A 12,573-nucleotide genomic window follows, 5' to 3' on the forward strand; every position below is an offset into this window, starting at 1 on the left:
GAAAATGATGAGTACATAATAAATGCCTTTGTAGAAATGTTATTAGGGCTTATGGGCATCTAAGGAAGATCAGGGCAAGCAGTGGAGGCAATCTGTGCCGCTCTGTCCTCCCACTCTGCATTTTTGCCCACATAGCTGGGGTGTTTCAGCTGGGGGAATGCAGCTGGAGTGGGGTCGGGACACCTCATATCCTGCCCACTCCAATCTCCTCCTTGCCTCCTGCTCCAGCCTTTTTAGCTCCTCCGGCACTCCCTTTACCAACCTTACAGAGCACTGGCTGTGAGTCTGCTGGCACTGGCTGGAAGGGGAAGGGCAAAAAGCAGGAGGAATGGCGCCCAAGGACTGGAGTCTGCCTCTGACCTCAATGCCGGGAATCCAAACCAACCTATGACCCCTTAGGCAATGTCACAGGGCCACAGGATCATTCCCTTACGGGGCAATCCTGGGCATATGTAGGCAGAAAATCAGTCCAGGAACACTCTGCATGCCCAAGCCTGAAGAATGCTAGAAATGTTGTTGTTGTTGTAGTTGCCTTGTATTTATATCTTTCCTCATTTCTTCTTGTGAGGAACCCAAAGTGTTTTACTTAGCTCCATTTTAGCCACACAACCATGTGAAGTAGGTTAAGCTGAAAGGGAGTGACTGGCCTGAAGTGGGGACTAAAACCCACATTTCCAATGAGTTTTGTGGCCAAGTGGGGACTAGAACCCAGATCTCCCAGGTCCCCAGTCCAGCACTTTCACCACAACGACAATCTGGTTCTTTGTTTACGCATGCACAAAATTGCTCTCATAATTGTGAAAGTGCCACAAATCCATTCTTTTTGCTCCAAAGGGCTAGAGGCCAAACAAAATATGGCCTTTACACGCTTGGGTTTCGTTTACTACAGGGCACCCACACTAGGTGGAAGGGAAGAATCCACACTGAAGTGACAATGAAGAAGGATTTAAGGCTTTGCCCCACCATGGTTCTGATCCAGATCACCCCCTAATGAATAGCTGTTCAGAAAAAAATGCACAGAAGAGCCAGTAGCATCCTGAATGGCATGTCTAGGTTGGCTCTCATAGAACTGCTCCTCCGGAGTTTTCATGATTCTGCAGAGTAGCTAGAAATGTAAGGCTGGAGAAATCTATCCCATGAGTGATTCTCCACCTGTGGAACATGCAGCCTGTTGCTGGTGACTCTTGCCTTGGATGAACAAAGGCAGAATAATAGAGATGCCTACTGAATTGCATCCTTTCAACCAGGACAAAAATCTTTCTCAGAAGCAGGTGTCACACCCTGAAATGGACAGAGTGGCGGCCCTTTTTTGTTTCAACAAAATATGAAAGTGCATCTTATTAACTGGGGATTTGGGAAGAAATGGCTTTCCTACACGGCATTTACTCTGCACCTCCTATTCCCTAAGCACAGTTGTTTATGGGTTTTTAGACAACATTGTGATGCTCCAGTTTTGTTTCTGTGTCTAACCAACATTGAGTGTTTTTAGAGCAGGGGAAATGCAGTATTTCATTCAGAAAGTGAAAGTACAACTTCCTCCAGTGCATCTGTTTTATTCTGCCGCACCACAGTGCCACCTAGAGGCTATGAAGCAGAAAAGCAGGAAAAGAAACCTATTTATTCAAGGAGATGCAGCAGATTAACATCTTCTTGGTGAAAAGGTCAGAGGAAAAGGAACACAGCATTTCTTCACTACAGAGGTCCAGTTTTCAATTTTGCACTACACTAGAATGGATACCTATTTATAAAATGAACGGTCCTTAGACAAGTAGCCCAATCAACAAGCCCACATGTAGCATAGTGAAGTCAGGCTCCCATACCTTTGGAATCACCAGGCATTTTGTGCATGTCTATTTTCTACACATTTAGCAAGGAGCACATCATCACCACCATCATCATCTCTATGCCACCCATAGCTGAAGTTCTCTGGGTTGTTTAGAGCCATGGGTAAAACTAAACAATACAACACAAATATCATAAAAAACAAAACAATGTTAAAATGAGTTTTACATTATCTTAAAATAGCTTTAAAACATAGTGTTTTAAAAATGACACTATGTTTCAAGGCTATTTTAAGATATTTTAATATATTAAATTGATATCAATTATTATTTAGTTAATATATTAAATATTGATTATTAATAATATATTAATAATTTAATAAAGACCCTGCAAGGAACCTTTATGGCTGAAACAACACAGTACACCCACTTTTTTCTCCCTATGAAAGAGTCTCAGTGACTGAGATCACACAGGGAAAAGATTCTTAATGCTTTCTTCTCCATATTTGTCTATTAAAAATGACCCTCACCCCCAAGTTGCTTTCCCAACTGTGAAGGGAAGGACAGAGTATCCAAACGGATGCTGCAAATTCTCACCTGCAAAAGGTGAGAATTTGTCCTCAAGCACTGCAGGTGCCGTTTGAAGCCTTGACATTTAAGGTCTTCCCTTTTTCACAGGCAGCACTCTTATAATTCACAAGACTAGCTAAGGGTTACTGAACTGGGGAGGGGGGGAGCTGGGCATTCCTTGCAGTTTGCTTTCTACCCCCATTGCTAGAGATTCAACTCAGTGCTATGGAACAGAAAGGGAGAAAACCCCCCACAAACATAGCTGGATTTCATGTGCATCGACAGCTGACTTTTTTGTGCTCAGACACTCAGTTCTCCCTTCCTGAAACAATGTGGGAGCCAGGAAGCATGGCTTCTGTCTGCATGCTGCAGGTGCACCTGTGCCATTTTCCATTGACTCAAAGTGCACCTCTAATTGTTCTTTGAGCCACGATTTGCAAAATGGGTGTCCTGGTATGCAAAAGAAGTGTGGGGGGGAGAGAAACAGAGAACAATCAGATATTTGCAGGGGGGGGAATCCCACCTTTTTATTTTTTAAAAAAATCCCTCTCATAACCATAAGCTACCCTAGGCTCTTTATTTACCCACAGGTAAGCAGGAGGTGAGCTAGTCTGGATCAGGACCAGCAAAGGTGAGGAGGGGAGCTTTAAACCTTCCCCTTCTGGTAGTCACCTGTTCCAGAAGATCGTTTACTTAAGGACAATAACCACCTCCATAGACTCCAGCGGAAGGTTTCCCCCTTTCATAGCCCTCCTCATGCGCAGGTGCAACTCTCAAGCCCAGAGCAGGAAGTGATGGTTTGCACATCTCTCTCCCTGTGTGCAGTAGCCCCAGTTCAGTTCGGCCCTGTGAGCAATGAAGGAGCAGAAGAACAGCCACTTGTATGTGGTTCAGCCCTCAGTCTGCCCTGCTGGAACAACTTCCTCATGTGTTACTGAATCCTCCACTTCTTCTGGAGAAGGGCAACAGACGAGTAGCCCTGGCTAAGCTTCCTAGTTGCAGCAGCCAGTGAAGGCTGTGTGGAGGAATGGCCCACATCCTGGAGCGGATGCGGATGGCGTATGACTCTTTGCGGTGCATTTGTCTCCCTGACTGGATCTTGACATGTGATCTAAGGCAGAAGGCAACAGTGTCTCTAAAAGAGGATGCTGCTCACTGCTGTGGGACACCATTGCACTGTTTCCTGCTCCTTTTCCCAAAGCCACTGAATAGGGACCTACAGGGTCGTTTTAATTTCCCATGATGCCCTGCAGTGATGCTGCATCAGAGCACACCGACTGCATGCCTAGTTTTAAATAAAAAACAGCGCCTTTGTCACTCCACCACGGAAGGCCTTGCCACCACTGTGCTGCTGCCGTGGAAGAGGAACAGAGCTGCAAAAGACTCCATGTGAGCCAACAGCCCCGCCAAAGAGCAAAAAAAGTCAGTGTAATTCAGTACGTGTTGATTTATCCCTAGCTGGGAACATTTCGTGCTCACAACGTAGGGACTTTTGGGTGTGATCCCTGAGCTCCCAAGGCCTGCCTTGTGCCCCTTCCAAGGCTTTGCCCTCAGCAGTGATACAACGGCGCTGCGATTGATATGAAATGGCTGGTGATCACTCTTTGGGTCTTTAGCAGCTCCTGATTGCCTGCAGCCATATTTTAATGCTGCAGACAGCACTGAAGTGCAAGCACTGGCATGGGGAGAAATAGTAGAACAGCTACACAGTCTAAAGATGGATGATGATGATGATGATGATGATGATGATGATGATGACTTTGTAGTGCCGCACATGACCCATGGTCTCCCGGTCACTCCAGAGAACTGGGGCAGCTTGGGCTTAATAGGGGCCATGTTTCCCAGCAGCAGTTGGAGCAGCTTATTTCTAGTTTGTTCTGGTCACAGTCCTGTAATATGGTGATAAAGTAATGCTGCTCACTTGATCATGTTTGCATCACAAAACCTGAAATATTATTATTGCTGAAATCACAGCTAGCAGGGACTTGCTGGAATTTCAGAAGTTAACACACATCACACTATCATTTATGTATTAGATTTATATCCTGCCTTTTTTCTTACAAAGAACTCAAAGTGGCTTACATCCTTCTCCTCCTCCTGCTCTCGAACTTATTCCCACAGCAACAACCCTGTGAAGGAGGTTGGGCTGGGAGTCTGTGATGGCCCAAAGGCACCCAGTTGGCTCCATGGCCAAGTGGGGACTAGACTACTTGAGCATCTGCTCAGAACAATTGATCCCGTGTCTTTTCCCTTCCAGTCTGCTTTCCATGTATGTGCTGTTTGTTTGATTAGATTGTGAGCCTTTGGGCAGGGCTGTGTACTCTGCAATTGTAATGGGCAAGCTGTCAACCAAGGGTGTTGAACCTCAAGGCCAAATCCATCCCTCCTGAGCTTCCACACTGGCTCTCGGTGCTCCCAGGCCGTTTTGCTCCCTTGCCCACAAGCGTTAATTCTTTGTTGGTTTCCTGGCTTCGCACAGCTTTATTCCCACGGATAAGCTGCAAGTGCCTGTCCAGAGGCTGACTTACTGGCAGTAAGAACATGCTGCTGTCTGTGACATCCTGGCCACGTGCTCTTTGCCTTTGGCTCTGCCCAGCTCCAGAATCTGGTGCCAGAGGGCTTCCCTGAAAGTGAAGGCAGCCCTCAGGCTGAAACGGGCTCAACACCCCTGGTAAAAGTAAATGGCCAGTATTCATGATGCTTATACCTGAAACCATTTTAGTTCATCTCATCCAATTCCCTGCCGTAAGGGGAAAATCGAACTCCCTGGCACTTCTCTGGAAGCAAGAGTAACTTTTCTTTTAATATTCTTTGGATATCAGGGCTTAAGCAAAAACTACTGGTGGAATTTTAACAGAATGCATAGGTAGGGGGTGTAAAGTCCTTACCTTTATTTCTAAAGAAAGAAAAAATGGCAAAATCTTATAGCTGGAGAAAGAAAATCTGAGTAACCTTTTCCAACCCAGTAGCAGACAGAAAGTTGTACAATATGCAGGTTTTCTGGTTGTGAACATTGAGCCAGAAAAGGGCTATCATATGAATGATACGAAATGAAGAGAAAATGTCCGGAGACACTTTCAACATCTAGAAATGTGCTGTGACATAAGCTTCCAAATTGCATGGCCAGGTTTGTATGTATGTTGTGATTTTGCATAAGTGCAGAATGTGACATGCGGAACAGAATCTGAACTTTTATTCAAGAAGAACAACAGAAAAAGCAAAGTGCCTGGGCTTTATGCCTACAAAGCCAAGCTAATGCCTGAATCAGATACAATTTCCAGTGGTTTGAATGTGAGACTTAAAATCCTTGGTATACTCCATAAGAAGTAATAGGAATAAAATGTGCAAAATCAAGCCAATATGCATATTTTTACAACTTGCAGCATTTCTTGGCACAGGATTTGTTTGACATGGGTACAGAAGTAATGCTTTTAAGGAAACATTTTATGTATCACCCTGGCTGTAGCTGATTTCATTGTCTATATAAAGTGGTCTTCCAGCTTTGTGGGGTCATACATGGAAAAGAAGGCCTACCTGAGCTTCCCATATAATCATTTTCTGAGCATCTTCAGCACTATCTATACATTTCTCACTTTCTGTTTTTTCCCCTTCAACAGAGCCCCAAACGGATGCTTGATGCCGAAGTGCAAACTGATCCGGTCTCTATCGTGTCTGTCGTGAAACCCAAGTAATGAATACTCTGAAGCAACTGAAGAATCATCCGAGACCTATAATTTAACCCCTTGCATTAAAAATATGACTCGTTTTGGTCCATCTCTCCTTTGCTTCCCCCTCCCCAACCCCCACACACACTGCTCTACATGGCTGCCAAATACAGGCTGCATGTAAGGCAAAGTTGGATGCCCATTTTGAAATTATATCGTATTTCATATTGTTAAAGCAAGTGAATTACTAAAGGGCACTAAGAAACATATTAATGGGCCATTAGAACTGAAGAAAGGCCTGAGATGGCTAGGTTAATGGGAAAGGAAGAGCCAAGAGCACTGGTCCAAGGGGTAGGGAAAGAAGATCAACTATTGGCACCAGAAACTCATCCCAGCATGAAGTCCCCAGCTCATCTTTGTCAAAAATCATCTACAGGTTCAGGCAGCGACCTTCTTCCCAGCCCTGCTATTAGGTAGAATGAGGCAGTCAGCTCAGGCGGCAGAAGCTGGGAGGTGGCAGGAAAGTTTTGGAGGAGAGAACTGTGCATCCGCACAGCTCATGCTGCTTTCCCTAAGCCAGCCTGAGCACTAAAGTAAGATTTAAGCAGCAGCCTCTGGATGTGAAAAGGAGGGGGAAGCATCTTGTCCATCACCTCTAGCAACAGAATGCCTTGGGTCAGCCCTGCCGCATTCTGCCCCTTCCTACCTCATCTCCCATTCCTGTACATCCTGCCTGAGCATAACAAAGATCGCTGGTGAGCAGTTCATGATGCACAAAGACTTTGGCTGGGGCTAAACCAGCCAGAATGGTCTATTTCAGGTCCAGTCTGGAAAAGAAGCAAAGGTCTGAGTTGTAATCCAAGCCAGAATAAGGCTATTCATCCAAATTGGCCAAATTCAATATAACCAGTATGTATATGCATAATGTGCATATACATTGGTGATTCATATAACTTTCAAAATACATTTTCCAAGTGTGTGCAGTTGAAAAGTGTGCAGTGAGCTAGTCCATTTGTTTTCTACTTGTTAACAATCCCTTCAATGTGCCATTTTAATCTGGATTAACTAATCTATAATATTGATGAGTAAGCAGCAGTGTTGCAAAAGTAGTCAGGAGGCATGCATGTTTTCCTTGTCATAGGTGTGGGGACAATACAGGTTGAATCAAGGGACAGTGTCTAGGAAAATGCAGTTTGCAACAGGACATCACAAGACTGTATGTGGAAAATTAAAATCTACCCACTCTTCTGCCTATGAACCTGTGGAAGGTGTCTTATTCTGTCTGAGTTAATTGGCCGAACTAGCTCAGTACTGTCCACTCTGACAGGAGGTAGCCCTCCAAGGCTTTGGGTTTTGTCAACCTGATACCTGGGATGCTTTAATTCACTATTATATCTGGCAGTTTCAAAATGCAAAGGTTAGTCTCTGTCACTGTGCCACAGGTTTTCTATATTGCCTCTGGCTAGTCTAAGGATTTATTTTTTCCATAACTGAGTTTTGTAGGTATATGATGCAATATGTGGGAAAGGCAGAGAACCATTTGGGAAAAGATAGTCATTTTACAGATATTTGTTACACAGAGTAGATGTAATAATTAATCATGGTTAGCGTTTGCTGCCTTAAATCTGGTGAAGATCCTTTGCAGTAAAAGGATCTTGTTGGCTTAGCTAAGCTCTGCAATCAGAGGATGGCCAAGCTTGGACACTCATTTGAGGCTTCATAAACCACAGTTTATGAAGACAGAATCTATGGCTGGACCAAGCACTCCTCTCCTTCCTTCCCAGTGCTAGTGCATTTCAAATTTGAACTGAGATTAAAATCTTTGGCTCGATGTCAGTTAACAAGCCAGGATAATTAGCCAGAAAGGAAACCCTGAGGCAGTGCACAAGATGGAGGAGCAGAAGGAACACTCATTCCTGGCTTCATCACTTGTGAAGCCTGGAACAATCATGCAAACTAGCCAATGTGTCCAGGGGAAATTGGTTGCCCCCTTGCAAGTGGGGAAACTACCTTAACCATGGTTTGTCCCATGCATGAAACGTTTAACAATGGCTAATGGAAACTATGGTTTGCAAACACCTTTAAGGCCACAGTTTCAGATCATGTGCTAAGCTAAAGCTTAAGGATAGTTTGATCCAATATGCCACTGGATACAATGCTTGTCTATGGTCAAGAAAAACAAGCCATGGTTGTTTGTACATGGGAAAAGAATGTGAACTCCCTAGCCCCCAAGAAGAGCAACTGGCTGCAATACTAACGAAAGTGCACTTACTCAAAAGTAAGCTCTCTTCAACATAGTGGGACTTGCTTCTGGGTAAATATGTCTGACAGTCCTATAAGAAGGTTCAAGTTAAACTTAATAATGGTTAGATGCATGTGGTAAGAGGGAGGGGGGCATTGGGTGGCAACATTATACAGAGGGGAAAGAATAAGCACATCCACAAAAATCATCTCTTGAAGAATTGTACATTTATGAGATTTTAAAGCCATTATTAATTGTTCACAGTTATAAGAGCATAGAATCATACATTTTAAAGGGTCTGCTTCAGATTGATTTCCAACATATTAATATTATTGAAAAGGCTGAAATGTACGGGTCTTCTAATTAATTTTCATGTATTTCTTTCTGGATGTAATAAAATGGAAGAAATTAACTTCTTAAAAGAAAGTAATTAAAGTATTAACAAGAATGCAACACCAGGGGGCAGACCTGGAGCCCTTCATATTACTAACTCCAAAGATGTATTTCAGTTTTCTGTAATTAATGGTTTCTATCATTAAGGAGAGAACCTTAAGTTTTAAATAATTTTTTTTAAGTTTATGCCTGTAATTAAGCCTAATTTCTCTTTAAAACACCCCCCAGATTATGACTGAACACTATTCTGCATACTTTATGATATGCAAGTCCTGTGATATGCAATTTTAATAGCATTTATAGAAAATTCAGATATATACATTATTGTAGAAGTTAAAAGACTAATGTTATAATTTAAACTAGCACCTGAATTCTAGATAGCTGTATATTTTGATTTCCTTCTGATTCAATAAACATTATTTAAGAAAATTCCTATACGGTTTTAGTCTTTTAATTGGAAATTGTCATTTATTGTTCTTTTTTATGTCTAGCATGGATTCATTAAAGGGCCCTATTATACAACAAATAAGCTTTATCCTGATGAAGAATCTGCATCTTGCAGTATACCTAAATCAGTTTTTTTACATCCCATGTTCAAACTGAATAGGTAGAAAACTCATTAGAAGGAAGAATGCACTGACCATGTGAGTCAGTTGGACCCCAATTTAGAATATAACCCATTTCAGTTCAGTTCAACTAAAAGACCACCCATTTTGGCTTAATATGGAAATGCAGTTCTTCATAACTTTCTCTATTTATCACGAGAGATAAAGATCTATAACTTTTATTAATTGTATCAAAATCAAATCAAACTTGCAGGTATAGTAGTCCAAAATGGTGTAATGATGTTCGCTAAATATCAGAAAAATTGCAGGTCTTTTTGTGTACCATACCTCTACATTTCTATATGAAGTTCGGCCATCATTTTCAATGAGGACCTTGACATCTAACAGGTTGTGAGTTGTCCACGGTGTGTCCGCAGGTGGCTGATAAGGCCAATACGGGCACGGAGTGTTCTGCCACATGCCGGGCAGACATGTGTGGACACCACTGTTGCAGCATTTGCAACTCTGGCTTTACGGAACGCTCGCTTCTCTTGTGCTATGGTTGTCCTTCTGGCTTCAGAAGTTTGGCAGCCTTGGTGGATCAGCGTGCGCCATGTCGATCAGTCTTGTGCCAGGGTCTCCCAGGAGGTGGTGTCAATAACCAGGGACTTGAGAGAGGCTTTCAGCGTGTCTTTGCATCACTTCTTTTGTCCCCCGTGCAATCGCTTTCCTTGAGACAACTCACCATAGAAGAGCTGTTTGGGGATGCGGTGGTCTGGCATCCTTGCAACATGGCCTGCCCAGCATGTCTGGGCTTTCATCAGCAGGGTGTGAACTGATGGCAGGCTTGCTCTGGAGAGGGCCTCTGTGTCTGGCACCTTGTCCTGCTACCGGATCCTCAAAGTCTGTGGAGGCAAGTCGTGTGGAAGTGGTTCAGTTGCCTAGCATGCCTCCTGTATACTGTCCAAGTCTCACTGGCACGGTAGTTAGCACTACTGCTCAGTAGACTTTAAGCTTTGTAGCAAGGCTTGTTCTACAGCGGTCCCACACTTTGGTCTGCAGTCTGCCGAATACAGAGCTTGCCTTGGCGATTCTGCAGTTGACCTCGATGTCAATTGTCACTGTGCGGGAAAGGGTGCTGCCAAGGTATGTAAATTGGTCCACCACTTGCAGCTTTTGTCCCTTCACTGTGATGGTGGGCTCTTGGTGTTGAGCTTTCGGAGCTGACTGATGCATCACTTTGGTTTTCTCTGTGTTGATGAGGAGGCCGAAGTTGTCATTTCTATATATAGAAGTTGTATATACATTTCTATATATATATAGAAAGTGGCTGGTTACTTCTTGACAGAATAGGATAAACTTTGCCAGGGTCCTTGCCCCTTCCATGGGAATCATGCCTGTCAAGTTTCTGATAAATAGACGTAGACATTTTTGTTCAAGGGCAACCATCACAGCAGGGGTGGAGAACTTCAGGGTTGGGCTTTTGAGACTATATTCCTCCCATCTGTCCCCATGCAACCTGGTGGGAGCCACAACATTCTCCCTGCCATTGGAAGAGGCTATTACCATGGAAGACTCAACAATTCTGCTGGGAAATAGGGCAAACAGGAGTATTTTCATGAATACAATAGGGTTGAAGGTGCTACAAGAGTCTTTGTTTCTGCTGCCACAGATTTTTCTTCTGGAAGAAGACTTTCTTGAGATTTTCAAAGCTAGTTCTCTCCCACCTTTGCAGTTCGTTGTGCGAAGTGCCCTAACAATTCAGAAACCCAAATCTTGTTTCACCAAGATTGCTGTCTTGCCTGTGGAACAGAGTTGGGTGGAGAGCCATATGCTGATGATACAGTTACATAATTAAGTGGTGTGTGTATGTTGGTGTAGGTGAAAAATGAAGAAAAGCAGGTTGGGCAAAGGGTAACATAGTAATCTTTTTGTGTCACAAGCACACACATTAGATATGGCCCTACTCCATTTCCCTATCCATTCACTTGTATGGTGAAAACAACTGTGGGGACAACCACAGACTCCTTCTCCTTCGTAGAATATCCCACATACCAGCTGAGGAGCACATTAAGTGAAAAGCTGGAATTGCTACACCTGTGCTGTTGAAGGTTTGCTCTGTAGCCATCTGTTTTCACAGAGTTTTTTCCCTCCTCTCTTTCTTATGAATTTCCTACAGATAAATAAATGCATAAAAATGACATTCACCTCCAACCAAATTCTTCATCTGTGCATGCAGCAGACGGAGGTGCTAGAATCCTAATGTTGCAAGTTGCAGCCTTCCCCAACCCTGTGCCCTTCGGGGCAGTTGTACTGCAGCTCCCAGAATTCCCATCCAGCAGGGCCATTGACTAGGAATTCTGGGTTTCACGGTCCAAATGTGTCTGGAAGACACAGGGTTGGGGAAGGTTGGTGTAGAGCAGGACGTACGCTTAAAGCTTAATCTGATCACAGGTACATGGGAGCCACTTACTTTCAAATCCATGGGATTAGTTGGGAAAGTACAACAGTAAAAGTGAGATAGAGCAAACAATTATTCATGCAATTCAAATAATAGAATCTCCTAAATAAAATAAACATTGTGTGCAAACCAGATTGGATACTTTTCAGTTTCTCAGCCTAAGTTCCAGGTTAACAGCGTCCAACCCAATCTGATGGTTTGGAAACTAACTAAACATTTACTTATGTAATATTTGATTTGTTTGAGGAATTCATCTCCTACTTTTCCCTTCCCCAAAAAGAATCAATAAAATCAGCATCAAATAAAATAAATGGTGGAGTGAAGAATAACCAAAGACAGCTTTTCTATTGGAAGTTTTGGTCCTTTACATGACATTTGCATCCTTCAGGGCATCCAGTCTATTTTCCAGCTGTTGTGGTTTTTTTAAAGAGAGAAGATAATGCAATATTTTCCTGCATGACACCCGTATTTGCTATGCAGGCCCTGCCTATGTAAAGTCGCAGTTCCATCCCCTACCATGGCGCCATGTTATGCTGTGCAATGCAGCATATATAAAGGCAGAGAGGAAAGAACTTTGGGGAGGCACTTTGGGAAAAGGACTTTCTCCCCCGGCAAGAGAAGTGAAAGAAGCAGCCTTGTTAAAGCCCTGGTTTGAATGCCTCTCATGGGCAACTGCAATATAAAATTGATCAGCCACAAAGACAAATGCTTAGTTCAAGAAAACAATGTTTTCCCCTGCTAGCAGAGCAGAGATAAAGAGAAAGATGGTTAGAATGACTTTATGGACTGAATGGTTAGTATGGTGCTGCTACTTCTCCATGCTGCTCAGGAGAGGCTAGGATTGGCCTTCGCTGAGACCCAGTGTAAGGTAATAGTTAAGAGTGGGGATTGGGACTCAGGAGATCTGGGATCTAGT

The 12,573-nt window shown here is 43.4% G+C and overlaps 1 protein-coding gene across 1 annotated transcript in view; it reads left to right on the plus strand.

Moving 5' to 3' along the window:
* BCAS1 (brain enriched myelin associated protein 1) overlaps nt 1-6,071 on the plus strand; it is a 52,151-nt gene extending 46,080 nt beyond the window's left edge. Inside the window, exon 11 of the mRNA XM_044455565.1 lies at nt 5,969-6,071. Within this exon, the coding sequence (XP_044311500.1) occupies nt 5,969-6,043 (75 nt within the window). The 3' untranslated portion in view covers nt 6,044-6,071. The remainder of the gene's footprint in view (nt 1-5,968) is intronic.
* The last annotated feature ends 6,502 nt before the right edge of the window (nt 6,072-12,573 follow it).

Source organism: Varanus komodoensis, unplaced genomic scaffold (assembly GCF_004798865.1).
Source record: "Varanus komodoensis strain SLA01 unplaced genomic scaffold, ASM479886v1 scaffold8, whole genome shotgun sequence".
NCBI lineage: Eukaryota > Metazoa > Chordata > Lepidosauria > Squamata > Varanidae > Varanus > Varanus komodoensis.